This window comes from Pinus tabuliformis, chromosome 3_2, assembly GCF_031772625.1.
Source record: "Pinus tabuliformis cultivar Carrire ecotype Pingquan chromosome 3_2, CPIR1, whole genome shotgun sequence".
Taxonomy (NCBI): domain Eukaryota; kingdom Viridiplantae; phylum Streptophyta; class Pinopsida; order Pinales; family Pinaceae; genus Pinus; species Pinus tabuliformis.
Genome location: NC_142302.1, coordinates 655878320 through 655899783, shown reverse-complemented (window position 1 = coordinate 655899783; position 21464 = coordinate 655878320). Strand labels below are relative to the sequence as shown.

At 35.3% G+C, this 21464-nt stretch overlaps 1 protein-coding gene across 1 annotated transcript; it reads left to right on the top strand.

Annotated features, from left to right (window-relative positions):
* Positions 1-618: 618 nt before the first annotated feature.
* LOC149182365 (uncharacterized) lies at positions 619-4096 on the top strand. Its single transcript, XM_089414537.1, has 4 exons — positions 619-764; positions 882-1195; positions 1409-3487; positions 4080-4096. The coding sequence occupies exons 1-4, from the start codon at positions 619-621 to the stop codon at positions 4094-4096; spliced, it is 2556 nt and encodes an 851-aa protein (XP_089270663.1).
* Positions 4097-21464: the final 17368 nt, after the last annotated feature.

Here is a 21464-nt window from a genome sequence, read left to right as displayed (position 1 = left end):
CTCTCTGCCTGGGGGGGCAGAGGCTTCCTCAGTATGGATATAATCTTGGGTGACCTGGGTATCCCGATCAGAATTATCAATATTTATGGGCCTAACCAGAATCGTCTACCTTACTGGCAAGATTTCCTAAATGGTAACCATATCACACAGAATACAGTGATAGGGGGTGATTTCAACTTCTCATTGGGAGTTGGAGAATCCTGGGGTCAAAATGCTCAATGTGATCCTATTGCGGATCAAATGCAAATGATCCGTGACTCACATCACCTTGTGGATATTCCCATGAATAAGAAGCTACCTACATGGCACAATCAATGTACTGGTGAGGCTGCTCTGGGGAGGTGACTGGACAGGTTTATGATACATGAGGAACTAATACAGAAGTGCCCCTTATACAGACAATGGGTCAGTTCAGGGGGGCTATCAGACCACCACCCGATTCTTCTTCAGATTAGTGACAAAAATTCAAAGTCGCGGTCTCCCTTTAAATTCTTTGCCGGCTTTCTCCAAGAACCGGAATATATCAAGTTGGTCACGGACTTCTGGGCATCACAGCCCCCACTGCGGGATTAGAGGAAAGCGCTAGATTTTTGTGAGAGACTCAAGATGCTCAAAGTAATGACCGAGAACTGGGCGAGATCTAAGAGGAACAGAGACGAACAGATTCTGAAAGATACTGAAGCTCAGATAGCTTCATTGACTGATGAGAGAGGGACTGGTTATCATTCGGACGCTTCCAAAGCACTACTAAACCAACTGCTTGGGCAAAAAGCAAAGATTTTACAAGAAAAGGAGGAGCATTGGAGACTCAAAAGCAGAGCCATTTGGCTCAAAGCGGGGGACTGTAATACAAAATTCTTTCACAACCTTGCCAATGGCAGAAAGGCATCAAACACCATTTGGAGGCTACCAAGGGAACCAGATGGATGGGCTACTACTCACCAGCAACTGGCTAGCCTGGGGGTATCACATTTCAAGAGTCTCTACACGGCACCAAATGTTGTAAATCTCCCAGATATCATTAGACTTGCAGAAAAGTTCCCTCGTTTTGTTGGACAGGAAGATATTGAAGACCTCACAAATCCAGTCACTATACAAGAGCTGGAAAGTACACTTAAATGGTTTAAGAAAGATAAGAGTCCGGGACCAGATGGCTGGCCTGTGGAATTCTACCTGGCTTTTTATGATCTGCTGGGTGCGGACCTTTTAGCAGTTGTCGAGGAAAGCAGGATCTCGGGGCACATTCATCCGCCTATGAACCAGACCTTCATTGCCTTGATTCCCAAATCCGATGACCCCTCATCCTTCAATGATTTTCGCCCTATCTCCCTCTGTAATTGCCTCTACAAAATCATTGCCAAGATCATAGCCAACCGTATTAAACCTATCCTGTCCTCACATATATCAGCTGAACAATTTGCTTTCCTCCAAAACCGCCATATCCAAGAAGCCATAGGCACTGCCCAGGAAGCTTTACATTCCATCAAGTTGAAAAACCTCAAAGGTGTGTCCTTAAAGATTGATCTTGCAAAGGCCTTTGATAAGGTAAACTGGCTATACCTTAAAATGATTCTTATCCATCTGGGCTTTCCCCATCTGTTTATAAACTGGATTATGGGGTGTGTATCTTCTGTCTCCTTTGCCATCCTTATAAATGGCGCAGCCTCAGAACGTTTTTACATCAACAGGGGAATCAGGCAAGGCTGCCCACTCTCCCCCCTACTCTTTCTTATTGTTATGGAGGGGCTGAGTAGGCTCATTGAGGATGCAAAAAGGAATGGGGAACTCAGTGGTCTCAAAATTACTGATCAGTACTCCCTTACCCACTTATTGTTCGTAGACGACATACTTATCTTTCTCAATGGTAGCGTCCGAGATAGCACTGCTTTAAATAATATTCTCCTACTCTTCTGTAAAGCAACGGGCATGGAAATCAACAGGGACAAATCCACCAGATCATTGATGAGATGTACACAACAGGAAACTCAGCTGGCAATTCAGTTCTTCCCCTTCCTGGAAAATAATCTGCTGGAAGGTATCAAATATCTCGGATTCAGATTAAGGCCGGATGGATATAAAACTGAACACTGGTTGTGGCTTATTAACAAAATTGAAAAAAGGATCACCTGCTGGCATCATCGTTTACTGTCAAAAGCTGGCAGGTTACAGTTGATCAAATCAGTACTTGAGGCCACACCAGTTTATTGGATGTCCCTCACATGGATTCCGAAAGGCATTTTACAAAAAATTCAACAAATATGTAACAGATTCCTGTGGAATGGTAATAAAAAGGGAAAGATATTTGCTTGGACAAGATGGTCCCTCGTTTCCATGCCAAAGAAATGGGGTGGGTGGGGGCTTAAATCCCTCTCAGAATTTGCACAAGCTTTAACAGCAAAACAGGGCTGGTCACTCCTCAAGATGGACAGTTTATGGGCAGAAGTTATACATAAAAAATACATATGGCCTTCCAATATCACAGATTGGCTTCGCAGACCATCTTGGAACTATCAGGGCATTTCTGTGATCTGGAGAGCTACTCTAAAAGCTTTGCCTCTCATCAAGGATAACCTTTTATGGAAAATAGGTAATGGAGCACAAGTCCGTATAGGATTAGACCCTTGGCCTGGGTCAGGGAACGCTCACCTCCTGCCGGAAGACCTGATCCGACACCTCAACAATGGGGGCATCAAATATCTAGCACAGATTGGTGACCCACATCGATCTACCATCTTCACACAAGCATGGGTAACGGATCAACAGTGGCACTTGACAGATGAATGGACTGAACATTGGCAAAGATACATTCAGGCACTCACTGAAACACACATCAAGCTACATGAGAAGGAAGATGAACTCATTTGGGCACCTGCTAAATCTGGTATATATGCACCAAAGCTCGGCTACTTAAAGATCATCGAGGCCAAGAAGCCTGATATTCACAAAAACTGGTGGTCGGATATCTGGCATCTTCAAGCACAGCCTAGGGCCAGACTTCTAATGTGGAACATTTTAGCGAATAAACTACCAACAGGGGCCAATCTCAAAAACCGGGCTTTTGCTGGACCTACCTGGTGCGTACTCTGCAGAAAGGAGGAGGAATCTACGCCCCACCTATTCCTCACCTGTGAAGTCACTTTGGATATTTGGCAGCAGGTCAAACAGTCCCTCAATATCACCACTGCCTGGCACGCAGTTGATATTCCTACAGCCTGGGCGCATTGGTGGACTGCGGTGACTACGGAAAAGGCAAGAAATCTACCGCTAGTGGTGTCCTGGTACATTTGGAACAAGCGCAATGACATTATATTTGAGGAGGGCAGGGTTAACTGGCAGCTTCTTCCGCCTTCCATTTGCGCAGCATACACAGAAATTCCATTTGAAAACAAAACAAATCCTCCCAGGCATATCATGCCCGAAATCATTAACAGGGATATGCCTTGGGCCTATTTCGATGGGGCTGCACCGGCTCATGGTTGTGGAGGGGGTATTCTATTTCATATAACAGAAACACATTATTTTCACCTGAGATTGGGTCTTGGCCCGGGTACTAATAATCATGCTGAGCTTATTACACTGAGACATCTTCTATATTTTGCACTATCAAAAAATTGTCGACAAGTTCAAATTTTTGGGGACTCAAAGATAGTGATTGATTGGGCAAATAATAAATCTATCTGTCATACATATTCTTTGAAACACATCTTGGAAGAAATTGTTTTTTTAAAAACACATTTTGACCGGATCACTGTTTCTCATATCTACAGGGAAAGAAATACAACTGCTGACCGGCTCTCGAAAGAAACGGCGGATCGGCCTCTAGGCGATTGGATGATTGAAGAATACAGTCCAGAGGGGATGCACAGGTTCTATCACCATCCCTATATTGATGGTCTACAACAAGGGGACATCCTCCCCATCTGAAAATTTTGATCCACATGTCAATTTTTGTATATATCTGCATGGCTCTGATCGGCGCTACATTGTTTAGTTCTTGGCTCGAGGTTTATATACCTCAAAACTCTGCATATTTTTGAACATCTATGTGATACTGTTATATATTTTTGTATTGGATACAGCCCCATCGTATCCATAGTGACACCTACAGGACAGCTTTATGTAAATATTTCTGAACAGTGGCTACGCCACACTACTACATATGCCTTGGCATCAACAGCATGTAATCTCTATTATCTCTCTTTTAATAGAAATTACGAACTCTATTTTCCCCGGAAAAAAACATTTTTGGATGTATAAATGGATTCAACATCTTGAAAAATAGTGGAGGCACTTTGATTGTGGAGACTACATAATTCAAACTAGTAATTGAGCTAAGAGGCTCATTTTACAACCCAAAGGATGATCTATAATTTCATCCATACTCAAGTTGGTGTTACTTTTTCCTTATTTAAAATGCATTTTGAAATGAGTGTGTTTTTACTTTTGTTAGTGGAATTCAATGATACACATTTTGAATGAGAGATTATTATTTTCGTTGTTTAAATAACATTTTTGGATGTATAAATGGATTCAACATCTTGAAAGTTCCTCTAGACACTTTGATTGTGGAGACTACACAATTCAAACTTGTAATTAAGCCAAAATGCTCACTTTACAACCCACTCTGAGGGTGATGTGTAATTCCATCCATACCCGTGTAATTCCATCCATACTCAAGTTGTCCCTTAAAAAGATACTTTAAATAAAAAAACATTGTAAGCTATAATAAAAACATAAATGATTATATATATTTGGTTAGTTTTAATTAAAAGCATTATAAAACATCAATAATCTCATTTTCATTGTGCTTATGTGTGGTTCATTGTTAATATTACAATCCAATATGAAAAAGATGTGGTAAAAATATTTCACTTTTACTCTTGGAGTTATAAATAAAATATTTTGATGTCTATGTTAAATAATATAATTTTATATAACTTTACATAGATAAAGTAATTAAAAAAAACATATATTTCTCTTATAAATATTTCAATATAGAACTTAAATAAATTGTTTGAATATCCATGTCAACTAATATATTTCAATATGAAATGTGTGCATGTGTGCCACCTTAGTAAAATATTTCAATGCTCAAAAGGAAAAAGGAAAAAGTAATTAAAGGTAAAATAATTTAGTTACTTCTGTTTTTTAAACAAAAATGTGTATCTTTGTCATTAAATATGTGCCAAGTTTCAACAAATACATGGGATCAATGTCTCTCTTGCCTGGATCCTCTGAAGCCAATCGTGACCTGTATTAGTATCCTTGTTGAGCTTGTGGTCCATTATTAATTCCCCAAGTGCATCCACTTTGTTTTCTAGTCTTGATATTTGATGCTGGAGGGCCATGATTTTGTCACTTTGTTCAATTTGAGAGTGATACAATTGATAGAACTTAACCTGCAAATCATAATCAGCCCTTTGTAGGGCTTCATGAGCTTATAGACAATGAGAACAGGGGTTTGCTGCCAATGAAGTCTCAGATTTGGAGTCATCATTCATGGTGATACACGGGTGTAGACCATCAGAGCAACAAACAATATGAGAAGATGGAACAAACCTTCCCGAGAAAATTATACAGAGGAAATCCATCAAAATTGGACAAGAAATTGAAGGTGAACTTCCAATTAGTGGTATCTTGGTCATAAAAGGCACCTACCTAGTCTAGATTGTTTTCCAAGTTCCCAAAATCCAAGATAATCAGTTGAAAGCTTATAAGCCTAAAATGAACAGACTCATGTTGAGCAAAATGGATTTTAAAACCTCCACAAATAGAGGACCTAAGAACTAGTGGAGAGGCACCCGATAGAGCCTCATACCATTATAAAAAGCCATAATTAGAATGCAAAGCAACAGAATATGAGCCTAGCTCAAAGGGGTTTCATATGAACCTCGTCTATTGTTAATGACCAAATTGGAAACATGAAGCCTAGAATTATCTTCATGCAAAAGAGTTCAAGTCAATTTGTAACCAACCAAGGATAAAAGACCAGGCATTGCTAAGTTTTTTGAGAGCTAGAGAGTCCTTTACACCAAATTTCCCACAAATAGGAGTGTCAAGCCCACAAGTGAACAATCAGATGGATAAGCGACTGGAATCTAAGGCGGAGGAGCTCTTCACAGAGCTACTTGAAAGATGAATGCTTTGATTCAACAGTGAAGTTTAGGGACAAAGATTTATCGAAATTAACAATCCACAAAGGTGTAAAATCAGACCAAGAAGCCAATTCAATCATGGATGATGCAGGATACAAACATGAGTTTTATTTATTGCTAATTCCCTCGCTCAACCACACAATTCTCATCATTTTGTGATTAAATTCCCTAGTGCTGCTTCCAATGAAAACCATCATGATCCTAAATGGAGGTCGTTTCCAAGATTCAGATAGATAGATGCAGTAATAATAAGCATGTGAACATGAGGTAGCATCAAATGCATGGTAGTGGACTTTGTGTGATGCCACATCAAGGGGAATCCATTCATGCCTCCAAAGCATTACGCTTGCAGGGAGCCTAATAAGGGGATAGAAGGTGGCAAGATGGGGAATATGAAGGGGATATGGAGGTTTGGGGAGGTTAGGGAGAAAGGGAAAATGGGGAAAATATAGGGGGAAAGAAGGGTAAAGTAGCTTAGGGATTTTTCCAAAACTTTCATAAAAGGGGAGACCAAGAGAAGAACCAAGAACTGAGAGACATATAACCTTAGGGGATGGGACAAAAACAACTAGAGCCATTGATTTCAAGCTTGGTCACTTCCATGGAGCAAGCTTTATTTTCTTTTGAATCAACATTCACATTATGAAGTATTGGAATATAATAGAATTCTTTGGAATGGAAGGATTCTACTAGTCCTCTAATTCTTTGGAGCACCAATGCAAGGGAGTTATACTTTGGGTTGTCTTTCTTAATGAGATAATTAATTGTGATTAGCAAATCCCTAAGAATAATATTGTCTTTGATTCCTTTGTCTTTAGCAATATACAATCATTGTAGGAGGCCATACATCTATACATGATTATTTGTTTTCCTGCCTAGGCCCCATGCAAATTTGGTTTCTATAATTCCATTGGGATTGAGTAATATCCCTCCCCCTCCTGCCACACCTAATTTAGTTACTTCTTAAGAAGAGGGAAATGTGTAATTCATTCAATTTTTAATATAAAATAATAATAATAATAATTTATTCAAAAATACAATTTAAATAATGAAAAATTACACATGATCTATATAGAGAGATACAAAACCACTATAGATCCATCTCAGAGTGGAGGCTTTTGTGAGAAGAAATTATGTTCTAGCATTTCCAGATTAAATCTCTTCATGTGTAAACATTTTTTCAAGTTTTGAATTCTAAAAAGATGTTTGCATATAATGAGATTTGATCCCTCTGGGCTCTTGGTATATCTGTGGTTAAGATGGATCTATAATGTTCCAAAATTCCGACTAGATTTTGGACAATATTAACAGGAAAATAGTACAAACATAGAATAATTAGACTCAACTTTTGAAATGTATAAATGGATAAAGTGTTGCAACAAATCTTAGAATAATTAGACTAAGCTTTTGAAATGTATAAATGGATAAAACAAATCTTTAAGGCACTTAGACTAAGCTTTTGAAATTTATAAATGGATAAAGTGTTGCAAAAAATCTTTGGGACACTTAGACTATATAAATTTAATGGAGTAGACTAAATTTTCTATTTTTGCCTCTTTTTGCCACTTTTTTGGATATCTTTTCCAGTCATTTTTGTCTAAATCTAATAAGGATTTGTTGAAATCACAAGTTTGAGTGTGAAGTGTGCATAATCCAAGTGTTATGAGATTTTGCGAGTGGACTAACATTTTTTCACCAGAATTTGATGACACAATTTCAAGGAAGATTGTGATTTTTGTTGTTTACAATACATTTTTGAATGCATTAATAGATTCAACACCTTGAAAAACCTCTCAGACACTCTAATTATGTAAATTGAACAACTTAAGCTCAAGCTTTCAAAAATCTCGATAAGATTTTGGTTAGAATTAATCAGAAAAATACTTTGAAATAAATCATTTCTTTTATTAGTTAAAATATGCATTTTTTAAAAAGCGTTAAATTTATTTATACATTCAAAAATATATTTTAAATAACAAAATCTTAAGATTTTATCTAAATTTTATTGTCCAATTTAAATAAAATATAAAAAATAATCATTTAACCACTTAAATAAAATTTATAATTTCAACGATTTAAAATAAAATACATTAAAATTATATCTTTAAAAACACTACAACTTAAAACATTTTAATATTTTTAAAATATTAAAATATCAATTTTTCGATGCGACTGGTTCCTAACCATCTTTGACTATCGAACAATATTTTAAAGATAAAAGTGATGACGAAGTCCCAATATCCCACCATAAAATTAAAAAGTCTTAACCGTTATATATTTGATAGAAAATAAAGTAAAATTATATAATATATATTTATAAAAGAAAATAAATTTATTTTAAATGCATGTAGTTTCGATGGTAAGGAGAAGTTATTATTATTATCCTTATTTAGGTGGGCGTATAATTCAGATTAATATATTTAATATTTGGTAGTAGTTTTTACCTGAAAAATTATCAATTTAGGTGGGCGTATAATTCAGATTAATATATTTAATATTTGGTAGTAGTTTTTACCTGAAAAATTATCAATTTATTTAACAAAGTATTTTGGAACAAAACTATTTTCAAAAAGAAAAGCATTATATTTATATTAAGGCAATATATACGTCATAATTCAATAAGTTCTCAAACTAACCTAAACATAAAGTATAACATTGTTACGTGTATTAAACTAATCCAATTAATTACCCCAAAAAAGTCTAATCCATTAAACAAATTTATGTAGAGTCCATGATAATAAATTATAATAATAGTTAATTATCGTATACATGATTACGATGTTTTATTGAATTATTTGTTTATGGTTTTAGTTAAATGTATTAGGATTTTTTATATTAAAATTATTATTTTTATCTAACCTTAGTTATTTTTTAATTTTTGTAATGTAATAGTAATATTTAATATTTAGTTGATAATTATTTTAAAAATTAACTTATTATAAAATATAATATCTATAAATCAAAATAAAAACTAGTACTTGTATAATTTAAAAGCGGTATAAATTTGTTTATTTTTTTTAAAATCAAATATAATATAAAAATTAATCAAGAGTGTAATTAATATATATTTTTCTAAACGAAGTGTAAATTTATTTTTTATGTTATTTGAAATGTATTTTGGATATTTTTTTTTAAGAATATTTAGATTTTCCAAATAACATATCTCACATTTATAATTTTATTTTTTTATTATAAAATTTAAAATAAAATTTATGAACTAAAATATTCACACAAAAAACAAAAACAAAAAAATATACCTATTAAATAACGTGCTTAAAATATATTCAATAAAAATCATAAAAATATGATAATTTACATATAAAAATATATCAATAAATTAAATTAAAAAGACTAAAACATATATTAGATAGTCTACTTATAAAATATTTAATAAAACACCATTAAAAATTTGATTACTAAAATAAATTAATGATGAATGCACAGTGATATTTATCTTTTAAATTTTAAGAAAGTTATGTCTTAATTTCATTTTAAGAAAGTTATGTCTTAATTTCTTTGAAATTATTTTCTTATCTAAATTTTTTAATATTCTTTTTATATGTTAAATATCGAGAAAAAGGTACATCTAATCTTGTAACAAATATTCATTAAATTATTAGAACTCCCTGATACATGAAGTGAGATTTTGATTAATAATTTTTATTAATTTCTTAACCATTTAAATTGATTTAAAATTAGATTAAATTTTTATATTTATTAATGAATATTAAATAAAATTTAAATAATAATAATTTTTTTATTATACTATAGTTTTATTTAATTTTTAATAAATTTGTAATGAAAAATAAAATATTAAGTGAGCATTATCTGATGCAATGAATACTAAATAGACTATTCGAAAATCATGAGAAAGTAATTAATTACAACTATTTCTCATGGAAATGATCATATATAAATAATTTTTTAACACAGCTGAATCCCAAAAAATAATATCTAAAATAAATTATTTTTATTGTAAAATAAATCTAGTCATTCAAATTCAAATAATTTTAGAGATATCACTAGAACTTATAAATTTCCAATAAAACAAATCACACTAAAAACCTCGTAGAAAACTTATTTTTCGATACAAGTTCTACGTTGACATGAAAACATGATCTCGCAATCTCATACTAAAATAATCAATTATATCCATGTTATGTTTCGTGTCTCTTCTAAAACTTGAACTTATTTAGATTTTGTCATGTAGTACCTACCATTTAGATTTTGTCACGTATCGTACATCATAACTGTTATACTATTTAGATTTTAGTAATTAAAGGTGATTAAATTTATTACATTATTTCATGTTTTATATAAATAAATAAATAAATAATGGTGTTGTTTAAATATATTATGTTTTAGAGTTTTGAGTTTAAATTTGATGAATTTTTAATTTTTGTTATTTAAAATGGAGTTTTGATTATATATATGGATTCAATACTTTGAAATTTTTTAGGGCATTCATATTGGGGAGAGTTTACAATGAAATTTCTATTGAATTTTGGGAAAATTAAACTAGAAAATATGTTAGAAAACCCTTCAAAATGTACAACATACAGAGACCAAAGGTAATAAGGAAAAGTACATCTAAAGATACAACTAATGTCATGCCCCTAACAAGAGATTAAATAAGATATGCTTCCTCACACTAGATCACAAAAGTCTCATTTTGACTAAAATACTTGTGTATGGAATGTCTCAATGATACTCATGTCCATCAACTATTAATTGCCCCATTTTTTTGTAACTGCCAAGATTGACTTGTGTTTGCCTATTTATTGTTGGCATGTGGGACATGGAACCATTGTAGTGATTCAAAATTTATTTTAAGGGTTTTAATTCAAAAGAGAACTTGCGTCAACTTATTATCCTTTAGAATTGTACCATAAGTCACATGCATCACGATAATTGTCGAATCCCCAAATACTAATAACTTTCATATGCTCATTAGTATGCCAATGACAACCTTTGGAACTGAGCATATGCTTTTGCTCGATTGTTTGTCATATGGCCAAAGCTCCATGCAAAACCATACTTTACGATTCCTTCCAATAAGAAATAAGCCCTCGCACACTTACCACCCAAATATTATTATATTATTATATTACTATGAAATGAAATTCTAATTATTGAAACATAGAGGTATTTTACAAACACATATGAAGAATACATGTAACATAATATAATACTAAGCATAAACTACTAAAGTAACATAAATAAATAATTAATAATAAAAATTAATATGATTAAAATACAAACTATTTGTGTAAATAATGGTGTTCAATGTCATGTGAATGGTTTAATGTGGGTTGAAGGGCTCTTGTGGGTTGGTTTTCTTTGGTGTTTGAGAGTCTTATGTGTTAGGGGTCTTCTGTTCTATGTGAAAATGGTGTTGGGGAATGAGTACTACATAGAGGCCGTTGTGACCTATGTCCAACAATCTCGTGCTTCACTTGGGTTGAGGTTTGTGTCACAAGCTTTGTGAATGATATAATGGGTTGTAGCTTTGGTGATAGGGTAGATGTGTTTAGCTTTTCTCTTGTTTTTTTCGCAAGCAGAGGTATACATAGTAGTTGCTCCAAGTGCGCCCTCCCGATCTCTATCACGTTGTCATGTCAACGAATGCGTTGTAGGTAGGGGGAGGGGACATTGGTTTGCAAGGGCAAAGAGGAGTGAGGCTTTCTGCTCACGACTCAGCTACCACTTACTTCAATACAGTTCCGCCAAAAAGAAGGAAGGAAATTCGCAAATTGGAGACTCAAGCTAGGGTGGAGAGACAATCCCACTTAGATTCAAAAATCTTAGAGGATATGTCGAATTGGGTCCCTGATCCTCGGCACATTAGGGGCAGGAAGAAGCAAAATTTGAACTTTGTGGCCCTGCACTCGCAAATGAAGATGTTGCTAGGTTTGGTCCTCAAAGACAAGCAAGTGGAACGACATAACGTCTTCACCACCCTAGATGACATAAAAATAATGCTCAAGAATCAATGCTTTTGCTTGGATATGATTGATTCTCGTCTTGCCCCATGTGGATGGGCACGTTGCATGTGAATCTGATAGCGGGGATCTGCTAGATCCTCCAGGTTCAAGCACGAGGGTACTAGTGATGGTTTCTTCTTCAGATAATGGTTAAAATTCGTGTTGGTTGGCTTTGTAGTTATATGTTCTCTGTGTTTTGGTTCCACCCAATCAGAAGGGGTTTTGAATTTATGATGTACTTACTTAATAGTCTATGTGTCGTTCATGGTGTAGTGTTTGGTCTTGTGAATTTTGTATCCAGGTCTGTATGAAAATATGCAGACCAACTAGTGGTAATGGCTTGAGGAGGATTAAAATCCTCATGGCACAAACTAGCAAAACTATGTAATCCTGAGTTTTTCGCAGTACAAAGTTCTTTATTTTTAAGTTTGGTTGGTGAGACATGTCAGAGGGATTGATCTTCCAAACACCTGGATACACAAGGGCTTGCCAACATGTTTTTTTTTCCAATTGTCGTACCACCTTGCAATACAAAGTATTAATGTAAAAAACATGATTTAAATTAGTACAACTTTTTAATAATAAATAAATAGATGCACATGAAAAAAAACAATGATGTGAATTAAAAATGAAATGATAATAAGATAATTCTATTATACCCCAAGTAAATTTAAGTAATGAGGGGATCAAATTTTTGGAAGTGTAAGATTTTTTTTCAATTTTTTACATTATAGAAAATGTTATGTATTTTAAGAGATTCTTTACATTTGATAAAATTGAAGTTAAGATAAATTTAGACAAATGAGATTTATCAATCTACTACTACTAATAATAATAATTGGGCGGAGAGGCTCTTTATAGCCTAGTACATGAGAGAGATGTTGTCACTTAATGTTACATTAAAAAAATTACAAAATATATATGTGTCAGCGAATATATGTATATGCAATGGATGTTGTGTGTAACTTTACTTTAAAAATAATAACAATAATAAAGTTACTCTAAAAATCAATGTCCTCCATAAATAAAATACTTCAATTTTCACCTTTATTTTACATCAAACTTTATATAGTGAGATAAAGTGATTGGAAAAAAATAGCATTTTAGTATGAGGGATGTATGTCATTCTTTCATTGAGCCGAGATCTAATGCCTATAATATGGCATGACGACAAATATTAAGTAAAATGTAATAATATTACATTTTAATTAGTGTTTCTCTTATTGGTTGGGGGTGGTAATAAATATTGTAATATTATATTTTATCCAAGATTTCCCCTCACACAATTCATTTTTTATTAAAAGGTTTCTTCATATTTGAGGTTCATAAGTAAACTTAACTCCTATGTAAACGTAATAATATTACATTTTAATTAGTGTTTCTCTTATTGGTTGGGGGTGGTAATAAATATTGTAATATTATATTTTATCCAAGATTTCCCCTCACACGATTCACTTTTAATTAAAAAATTTCTTTATATTTGAGGTTCATAAGTAAACTTAAATCCTATATAAACATTTGATCTTAGTATGGTAGAGATGTTGTAATCTTTAACATTTTGACTTGGTAGAAATAAAATAAAATAAAACATAAATTAATAATTACATTTATATTTATAAAATTATAACTAATAATTAAGCCAACCTAAATTCATCTTAACTCCGCATTTACCAAGCGCTCAGAGGAATCAAATCTCTTGAGATGAAAACATCTTTTAGAGTGAAAAAAGGTTTGATCCTATCACTTACAATGGATCTAGGCTAATAATAATAATAATCATATTTAATCTTTGCTACTATTATAACATTCAATTTATTCCTTAACTATGAACCAATTATCTTTTAATCACATATATTTTTATTTTGCTTAATATTGTATATAAGATAATCTCTCTCTCTTGCAACAAACATCATTGATTAACCAAATTTAAGTATCATTTATAACTTTGACATAATGTAATTTTACAAGGTGTAGTCTAAATAATAAGTTAAATGACTCTTTTCTAAGTATTTTTTCTTGTCAAAATTGAACAAAATTTGGTAGATATTTTTAAGTTGTTTAATCTGTAAAGTTTGAATGCTATAAGGGTTTTTTAGGGTGTTGAATCCATTCATGCATTCAAAAGTGCATTTTAAACAACAAGAAATCACTATCTTGCTTGAAATTGTATTGCAAGATTCCATCAATTCGTTAGACTCTACCATTTTACAATATTAAGAGTCTTTAAAATTTCTGATTGGAGGCTTTGATGATTCATGATTTAAGCAAAGGTCTTCCATAAAAATCACATTAATATCTTAAGGTCGAAGGTTTCGAACCCCATCAAGATAAAGTTGGAGAGCAAGATCCACATCAAATATTTATATCAGAAATGCAACGATAAGTTTTTAACAGTCATAAAAATAATATTATAAAATAAAATGGAATGTTATAAAATTCAAATAAATAATTAATATAATTAATATAATAATTAATAAATTAATAATAAAAAAATTTAAACTATTTATAATTAATTTATTAAATTAATTTTATTTATTTAATATTCATATATGCCTTGGATAAACATTAATACTTATTCATAACTTTTAATATGGAAGATTCAATTATAATCATTTAAATAATAATAATATTATTATTTATAATTATAATAATAAAAATAAAAAAATTAATAAAAATCAGAATTTAAAATCAACATAATATAAAAATAAAAATCAATTTAAAATAAAAAAAAATAAACATACAAAAATGAGGAGAACACAAAAAATACTTTTTTAGAGAAACGTAACCAAAACATAAGGGACTTAGGAATAAAGGGAAAAGACCTACGAACTTGATATCCATCGTCTCTATTAGGAGTATTAATTCTCTTCTCAATTTAGATGGCTTCTCTTAGTTTAAAATTTCAATCGCCCTAAATTAAGAGAAACCATTGAAATTGAAATTGAGAAGAAAATTAATACTCCTAATAAGGATGATGGATAGAAGATCATCAGTTTGTGGGTCCCTTCCCTTTGTTCATAAGCCCCATTTTGTTTTTCTCCACTCTTTGGTTTCCTTCTCCTGTAGTGTTTATGTTTCTCTAAAAAAATATTTTTGTGTGTTCTCCTTATTTTTATATGTTTAATAAGTATTAATGTTTGTCAAAGTCATATATCAATATTAGATAAATAAAAATAATTTAATAAATTGATTATAGATAGTTTTAAAAATTGATTATTAATTCATTAATTAATAAATTGCTTATTTTAATTATTTATTTGTTTCCTATAATGTTCCATTTTATTTTATAATATTTATCTGTATGATTGTTAAAAATTTACCATTGCATCTCTGCTATAAATATTTGATGATCTTGCTCTCCAACTTTGTCCTGATGATGAACCTTAGTAGGGGTTGCTATAAATATTTGATTTGTTGATCTTGCTCTCCAACTTTGTCCTGATGATGAACCTTAGTAGGGGTTGTTATAAATATTTGATCTGTTGATCTTGATCTCCAACTTTGTCATGATGATGAACCTCAATAAGTGTTCGAAACTGGTAGACCCTAAGATATCAATATGATTTTTCAAGAAAACCTTTGATTAAGTCTTTAAAATTTTCAAATTAATTTTCATCACTGATTTTTTTTTTGTAAGCTGCGGTAGATCTATTAATTATAAACATATAAAGTACAAAACAAAGGAGCCTCAATCTGCCCCGAGGGGAAACCAGATCTGTTGGCTCCTATCCTTCCGAGAGTCAATGAAGTTATCATTTTGAGCATTGTTCAGTATCACACGACCAAAAAACCTCTTTCCCGCAATTGTCCAAAAAGTAAACCAGTTTTTCTCAGTCCTACTGTTCCTACCCAGAGAACTGTTCATATCTACTATAGACCCAAAACACAGAATATTGACTTTCTAAACAGAAAATGAAACAGGGAACCAGCCTTTTAATTCTCTGCATATCCACGATCCCTTGCGTTGCTGTCTCTGTCTGTCTTCATCTCCGTCAGCATTGTTTTAATTTCTTTGAGGAGTTCGTTCTGCTGTCGCACCAGCTCCTCCAGGCTTGCAGCTTCCTGTTTTGCAGTCGCTGATGCTTGCGCAATCTCCAGCATTTCCGACACCACCTGCTCCAGGGCTTTGGCAAGGAGGTGTTTGAGGACCCAATATGTATGCAGGGCACGGCGGTACATAGTTAGCCTGCCTCGCGTGTTGCCAGGGTCTGGCAGCTGCGAGGCCCATTCGTTCATTTCTAGGTCCGAGGGCTCTTCTAAAACCCTCGCCTCCATCGCGTCCATGATGTTTCTGATGTCCGCATTGGTCTCCACGTTGTATGCTTGTTCCGCTTCATGCATTGCTGTGCTGGTCGTCCTGTTACCCCTCCTTCTCCTTTTCGGCGTCCTGTTACCTTCGTCTGCGCTTGTGGGTTGCCGGGTTTGACCTCTTCCCCTCTGCTCCTGCTTCTTCCGCCCTCTTTCTTTTCTAACTTGCCTCGGTCCCCTGCTGCTCTGGCCCGAATCGAACTGTTTCCCTTTGCAGTCTTCTCCTTGCCTGTAATCCATCTCCTCAGAGCTCTCTATTTCAATTCTCACGCAATCTTGCTCAAAGTGCCTTCCCTCTGCCGCTTCCTTTCCTTTTTGGCCCGCTATCCCCCTCCGGTCACTCATTGTCGAGCGTTTGAGTCGCTGGTTGCTATCTCTCTTCCAGAACTCCTCTGCTTTCGCCACCTTTCTCGTGTTACTAATGCCTGTCATTCTTCCTTTGTTTCCCCTTATACCTGTCTCGCCACCTTTGTTTGAATGATGGGATTTCTTCCCGCTTCGACTGGCGTCTTTACTTCGCATGATGTCTGTTGTAATGAGAATCGTTTTTTGTTTTGGGCGTCGTCCCTGTCTTGCTGCAAAATCATTAATTTCTGCTGTTCGTAATTTAAATGTGCCGTCCTTCTGTCCTCTCCGATTTTCCGCCTGCTCTTGCCAATTACGCCCACTCCCGATCCACGCGGGGTGAAGATTATCCTTGTCCTGCATCATTAATATCACTGCCAATCAGCTGCTTTAGCCCTTCCCATTTCGCCAGCGTGGACTGGGTTATCCAGCTGTCATCGATTCTATCCATTGGTTCCTTGCACCCCCAATTTGCCAGGCAATCTGCGGGTTTATTACCCTCCCTTCGAACATGCGAAGTGATTTTATAATCTATTCCTGTTAGCATCTCTCCTATGTCCCGGACTATGCTTGCGTTCCTCCAGCTTGTCACCACTTTCTCCCAATTCTTCCCTTGAATTAGTTTCCGGATCGTCTCAATGACCAGGGTGGAGTCTCCCTCGATTTCAACCTTCCTGTATGCGTTTCGTCTGGCAATTTTGAGACCGTGGTAAACAGCCATAAACTCTGCCTCATTATTGGTCATAGTTCCTCCATTTTCCGCATATATCCACTCTGTTTCCCCTTGTTCATTTCTGAATATTCCGCCAAACCCCGCTGGACCCGGGTTTCCTTTCGCAGCGCCATCGAAATTGAGTTTCACAAACCCTTCTGGAGGCTTTCTAAACACTGTATTGCTTTGATTAGCTAAAGGTTGTCTCTGATTAGTTTCCCGATGATAAATCATTCCCTGCTCTAGGTTCAATTTCTTTAAGATGGCTGTCTCTGCTTCCGAGGTTTTCCAGTCCTCGTCGGCCCAGTTCTCCGCTAAAATTGATTCTCGAATTTGACTCAGCGTACGCTTCCACACCTCCTCCGGCCCTGTTGACTTCCCTCTGAAAATTCGGTTGTTTCTCTCCTTCCACAAATTCCAGATGTTAAAACCCGCAGTGACACTCCACGCTCTTCTAACTATTTTGCTATGGAATTTACTTTCTCCCCAATCCCCTATGGTTTGAATTATGTCATTCGGGTTTCTGTTTGTTGTGGAGAAAAGATTTAACGTTTTTTCCCACTGGAATTGCGCCACACTACAGCCGTTAAGGAGGTGTTCCTGCTCTTCCATAGCCGATTCACAGAGATGACATCTTGATGGGCCATAAAAACCTCTTTTTTGGATTCTATCCCACGTTAGAATTCTCTTTCTTCCTACCAGCCAGGCAAACAATTTAACCTTTGGCCACCATTTTGTTCTCCAAATCTGTTTCCAGATTTGGTCTTCCTCTCCCTGATCTTGCTGGGTTTTTGCTTTGTAGGCCTCCTTTATAGTAAATATCCCTTTTGTTCCTTTGCCCCAGCGGAGTATGTCTCTACCTTCTCTTCTCTTTATTTTCCTAGAGTCCAATTCCTTTCCAAAGGTTGTTTTTTGTTCTTCGGTTGCACTCCTTTCCCATTCCTCCAAAGGTTGTTTTTTGTTCTTCGGTTGCACTCCTTTCCCATTCCTCCAAAGGTTTCCAGTGTCGCCATTCCTCATTGCCTTGCTCAGCAATCCAGTAATCATTAACCGTGATTAGGTTTCTGTGCATACCTATTCTTTGGAGTTCTTGCATACCTTGAAGATTCACCATTTTCTCTCGTTGTTGCCAGGCTTCATCCCAAAACCTCGCTATCTGTCCCCCTTTGATTTCCCAGAATATATTACTGTCCACTAAGTCTCTGTTTTGAATGGATAAGTTCCATATATCTGATCCCCGAGGCATATCTTGCTTCCTGATAATTTCTTCCGGATTGTTGGGCATATTATATTTAATTGTCCAGATTTCCTTCCAAAGATCCTGTCCTCCTTGTAACCATCTCCAGCGTAACTTGGCTGCTAATACCTGATTTAGAGTCCCTGGGTCTCTGAGGCCTAAACCTCCCTTATCCTTAGGTTTGGTTAGGCTCTCCCAAGAACATAGGGCCCACTTCTTTTCTTGCTTCGGTCCCCCCCATAGAAATTTTCTGTACATCTCTACGAGTTTATTGCATATTCCTTTAGGAGCATTCATCACTGATAGGGAGTATATCGGTATTGCCTGAATGGTGGCTTTAAGAAGAACCACCCTTGCTGCTAAGTTCAGAGCTCGGAAAGTCCAGTTTTCCATTCTCTTCATGATTTTCTCAAGGATATTTTTCCAGTTCCCTATCCTGATGGTTGAAGAGTCTAACATTGTGCCTAAATATTTGGTCGGGAGCTCTCCCTTCCGATATCCCAGGACTCTGGTTAGATGATTCTGTATAGGTTCCGCTATGTTGAAGAAGAAAGTTCTGGATTTCTCATTATTGACCTCCATCCCTGTGCCTTCCATAAATACCTCGAGAATTTTTTTTATCCTTTTCACTTCTCTCAGGGTTGCTTTGCAGTAGATCATTATGTCGTCCACAAACTGTTGGTGGGTGACAGTGGTTTGATTTCCCCATAATCTGAGCCCTTGAATGTTTCTGTCCCTTAATTCTTTTTTAAAATATCTGCCTAAACCTTCTGCTGCAATGATGAAAAGAAAGGGAGATAAAGGGTCCCCTTGTCTGAGGCCTCTTGTTGCATTGAATGTTGTTGTAGGCGCTCCATTTAGCAAGATGGAGAAATTCGGAGTAGAGATCATGCTTAGCACCCAATTTACCCATCTGTCACAGAATCCGAAAGCTTTAAGGATCATTGTTAAGTACTTCCAGCTTAGCCTATCATAGGCCTTCGATAGGTCTAATTTGATCAGCATGCCCTTTTCTTTTTTTGTTTTCAGCGTGTGAATTACTTCCTGAGCCACCACTAGCCCGTCCAAGATCTGTCTCCCTTCGACAAACCCGGTTTGCTCTGGGGAAATAATACTTGGAAGAATCAGTTTCAGTCTCTGAGCTACTATGGACGCCACAATCTTATAAATGACATTACAGAGGGCTATGGGTCTGAATCCTTCAGCTTGGTCTGCCTGATTAGTTTTAGGAATAAGTGTCAGAAGGGTAGCATTTATTCCTGGCCATATTCTTTGATTTATCCTTGCTTCCTCTACAACTTCCACTACTTCATCAGCAATAAAGTGCCACCCAGCTTGGAAGAATTCAACAGTGTACCCGTCTGGTCCAGGAGCTTTATTTCTCTTCATGTTTTTGACAATCTCCTCCACTTCTTCCTTCGTAATTTTCCTCATTAGAGCCTGATTTTGGTCTCTTGTCACTACTTGTGGTATTTCTCTGCTTATCTTGGCTATGGCCTCTGTTCTGTTCGATTGTGGTTCCTTCAATATATCTTTGAAGTGGTTAACCAGCACTTTTTCAATCTCTTCCTGCTGAAGAACTCTTTGTCCTTCTTTGTTTTTTATTGAGAATATTCTGTTTCCTTGGCGATGTTGGACCATGGCTTTGTGGAAAAACTTAGTGTTCCTTTCTCCCTCCCTGAGCCATTGAACCCTTGATTTCTGTTTCCATAAAATCTCTTCTTGTTTCCTTCTTTCTTCAAGCTGATTTAGAATCATCCCTTCTTCTTTTGTTCTCTCTTCCTGTATACCTTCTAAGATGTCCATTTGTTGTAGTTCTTCCATTTTCTGCTCCAATCTCTTTTTTTCCTCTATAATATTCCCGAATTCTTCTTTGTTCCATTTCTTTAATTTGATCTTCATTTCCTTCAGCTTGAGTTGAAAAGTATGCATCTTATTTTTGCCCCTTTGTTCACTCGTTCGCCACCATTCTTCTAATTTTTCCATCAATCCTTCATTTCTTAGCCAAAAGGCTTCGAATCTGAAGGGTTTGTTGGGGGGCCTTTGCTTTAGGTCTATTTCTAGTTTGATTGGCCAATGGTCCGATCCTGCAACAGGTAGGATTGAGGCTTCGATGAATACATCCTTTATCATTATTTGTTCTGAGATTAAGAATCGGTCGAGGCGCGAAGCTATTTGACTAGCTCCTCCCCTTCGATTGTTCCAAGTGTGATTTCCATTTATGGTTTGGATATCAATCAGTTTTTGTTCTCTTATTAAGTCTCCAAATTGTTCCGAAACCTTATCCAGTCTCCTTGTTCCTCCTCTTTTTTCCCCTGTGGCTTTAATCAGGTTAAAATCCCCACCTACTATCCACTGTTTTCCTGGCATCAAGCATCTTAATGCTTTTAAATTCTGCAAGAAGTTTTCCTTTTCATTCTGAATGTGCGGGCCATACACCCCTGTAACAATGACCTCCTCCGTCGATCCTATTATGTTAGTTGTTCCTGTTAGAATTCTTGGGAAACTCATCCAGTTACTGAACTGTATTTCTTCTGGATTCCAGATTATTACCAGTCCGCCAGCGCTTCCAATAGCATCCTGTCCCATCATTTCATACCTATTTCTGTTTCTGTTTAAAATTTCTCTCATCTTCTCAGTACTTACTTTGGTTTCTTGTACTATCATTATACTGGGTTTTTCTTTTTTCAATCTCTCATTTAGATACCTTTGTTTGCCTCTGC